This window comes from Pygoscelis adeliae, unplaced genomic scaffold, assembly GCF_000699105.1.
Source record: "Pygoscelis adeliae isolate BGI_AS28 unplaced genomic scaffold, ASM69910v1 Scaffold844, whole genome shotgun sequence".
Classification (NCBI taxonomy): domain Eukaryota; kingdom Metazoa; phylum Chordata; class Aves; order Sphenisciformes; family Spheniscidae; genus Pygoscelis; species Pygoscelis adeliae.
Window position 1 is genome coordinate 40819 of NW_008824615.1, and position 1349 is coordinate 42167.

The 1349-nt window shown below is 67.2% G+C and overlaps 1 protein-coding gene across 1 annotated transcript in view; it reads left to right on the top strand.

Moving 5' to 3' along the window:
* GPR179 (G protein-coupled receptor 179) overlaps nt 1–1349 on the top strand; it is a 16625-nt gene that overhangs the window by 9596 nt on the left and 5680 nt on the right. The window contains exons 4-7 of the mRNA XM_009322369.1: nt 7–56; nt 521–659; nt 859–964; nt 1058–1204. Of these exons, the coding sequence (XP_009320644.1) occupies nt 7–56; nt 521–659; nt 859–964; nt 1058–1204 (442 nt within the window). The remainder of the gene's footprint in view (nt 1–6; nt 57–520; nt 660–858; nt 965–1057; nt 1205–1349) is intronic.

Consider the following 1349-nt stretch of genomic DNA (forward strand, 5'->3'; position numbering starts at 1 on the left):
CCGGCTCCACTTCGACATCGGCGGCCATGACCGCTGGGACTACATGATGGTGATCGGTGAGACCACAGGCCCTGCTGTCCCGGGGTGTCCCCACAGCCCCAGGACCCCGCCCCGTAAATGCAGCACGTGGGGTTTTAATTTCCTTGTCCATTTAATCTGCCTGGAGCCTGCAAGCAGGGCTGGGGCGCCCGAGCTGCCTCCCACCCTCTCCTCTGAGCATCCCCAGGACTCGCCCTGGTGCAGGATAAATCACCCGGCGCAGGCAGTGAGTCCCGGTGGCCTTCGGGCAGGCTGCGCTGGAGGATGCTCTGCACCGGACCCGGCTCCGACCACGGCACGTGCCGACGGCAGCCAGGGTGAACGTGCTCGGCTGGATGCCACCCGAGGCAGGGAGGTCCCGGTGGGCAGCAGCACCCACCCCACAGCTCAGCATCCATCGGTGTCACCCAGGAAAACACGCCGACGGCAGCGGGGTGATGGGGCTGGATGCTCAGCATCGCTCCCCCGCTCTCTCCCGCAGCCGAAATGCTGTTCCTGCTGTGGGGCAGCTTCCTGTGCTACGCCACGCGTGCCGTGCCCTCCGCCTTCCACGAGCCCCGCTACATGGGCATCGCGCTCCACAACGAGCTCACGATCTCGGCCGCCTTCCACGTGGTCAGGTAGGGCACGGGGCCCTGAGGGGGCTGGGAACCGAGGTCCCCGTCCCCGGCGATACAGAGGAACTGGCGGCAAATCCCTGAAGCCGGCGGGTTCCCTGCATGGGTCCCCGGGCAGGGTGGAGGCTGCGGGGTCCGGAGGTGGGGAGGGGGCTGCGGGCACCTCGACGGGACCCGGCGCTGCCCTCCTCGCCCCTTCCAGGTTCATCATGGTCCCCTCGCTGCACCCCGACTGGACCCTGCTGCTGTTCTTCGCTCACACCCACGGCACCATCACCATGACCCTGGCGCTGCTCTTCATCCCGAAGGTAATGCTCGGCCCAGGGACTCGGGGAGACGGGGCTGGGGTTCCCCGGTGTTTCAGGGACCCCTCGGTGAGCTCGCCCCCTCACCACCCCCAGTTCTTGCACGCCGGCTCGCCGCTGCGGGAGGAGATCGCGGCCGAGGTCTACGAGGACGAGCTGGACATGCGGCGCTCAGGCTCCTGCCTGAACAGCAGCATCGCGTCCGCCTGGAGCGAGCACAGTCTCGACCCCGATGACATTCGGGTGGGTGGCACACTCAGGACCTTCTTTTGACGCTAGCTATGCAGCCCCGCGCAGAGTAAGAGGTGCCTTTTGCAATCTTTCTTCTGATGCAAAGCAGAGGGGGGGAGAAGGGGGTGCAGGGTGAACCGCCGCCGGCCACGGGTGG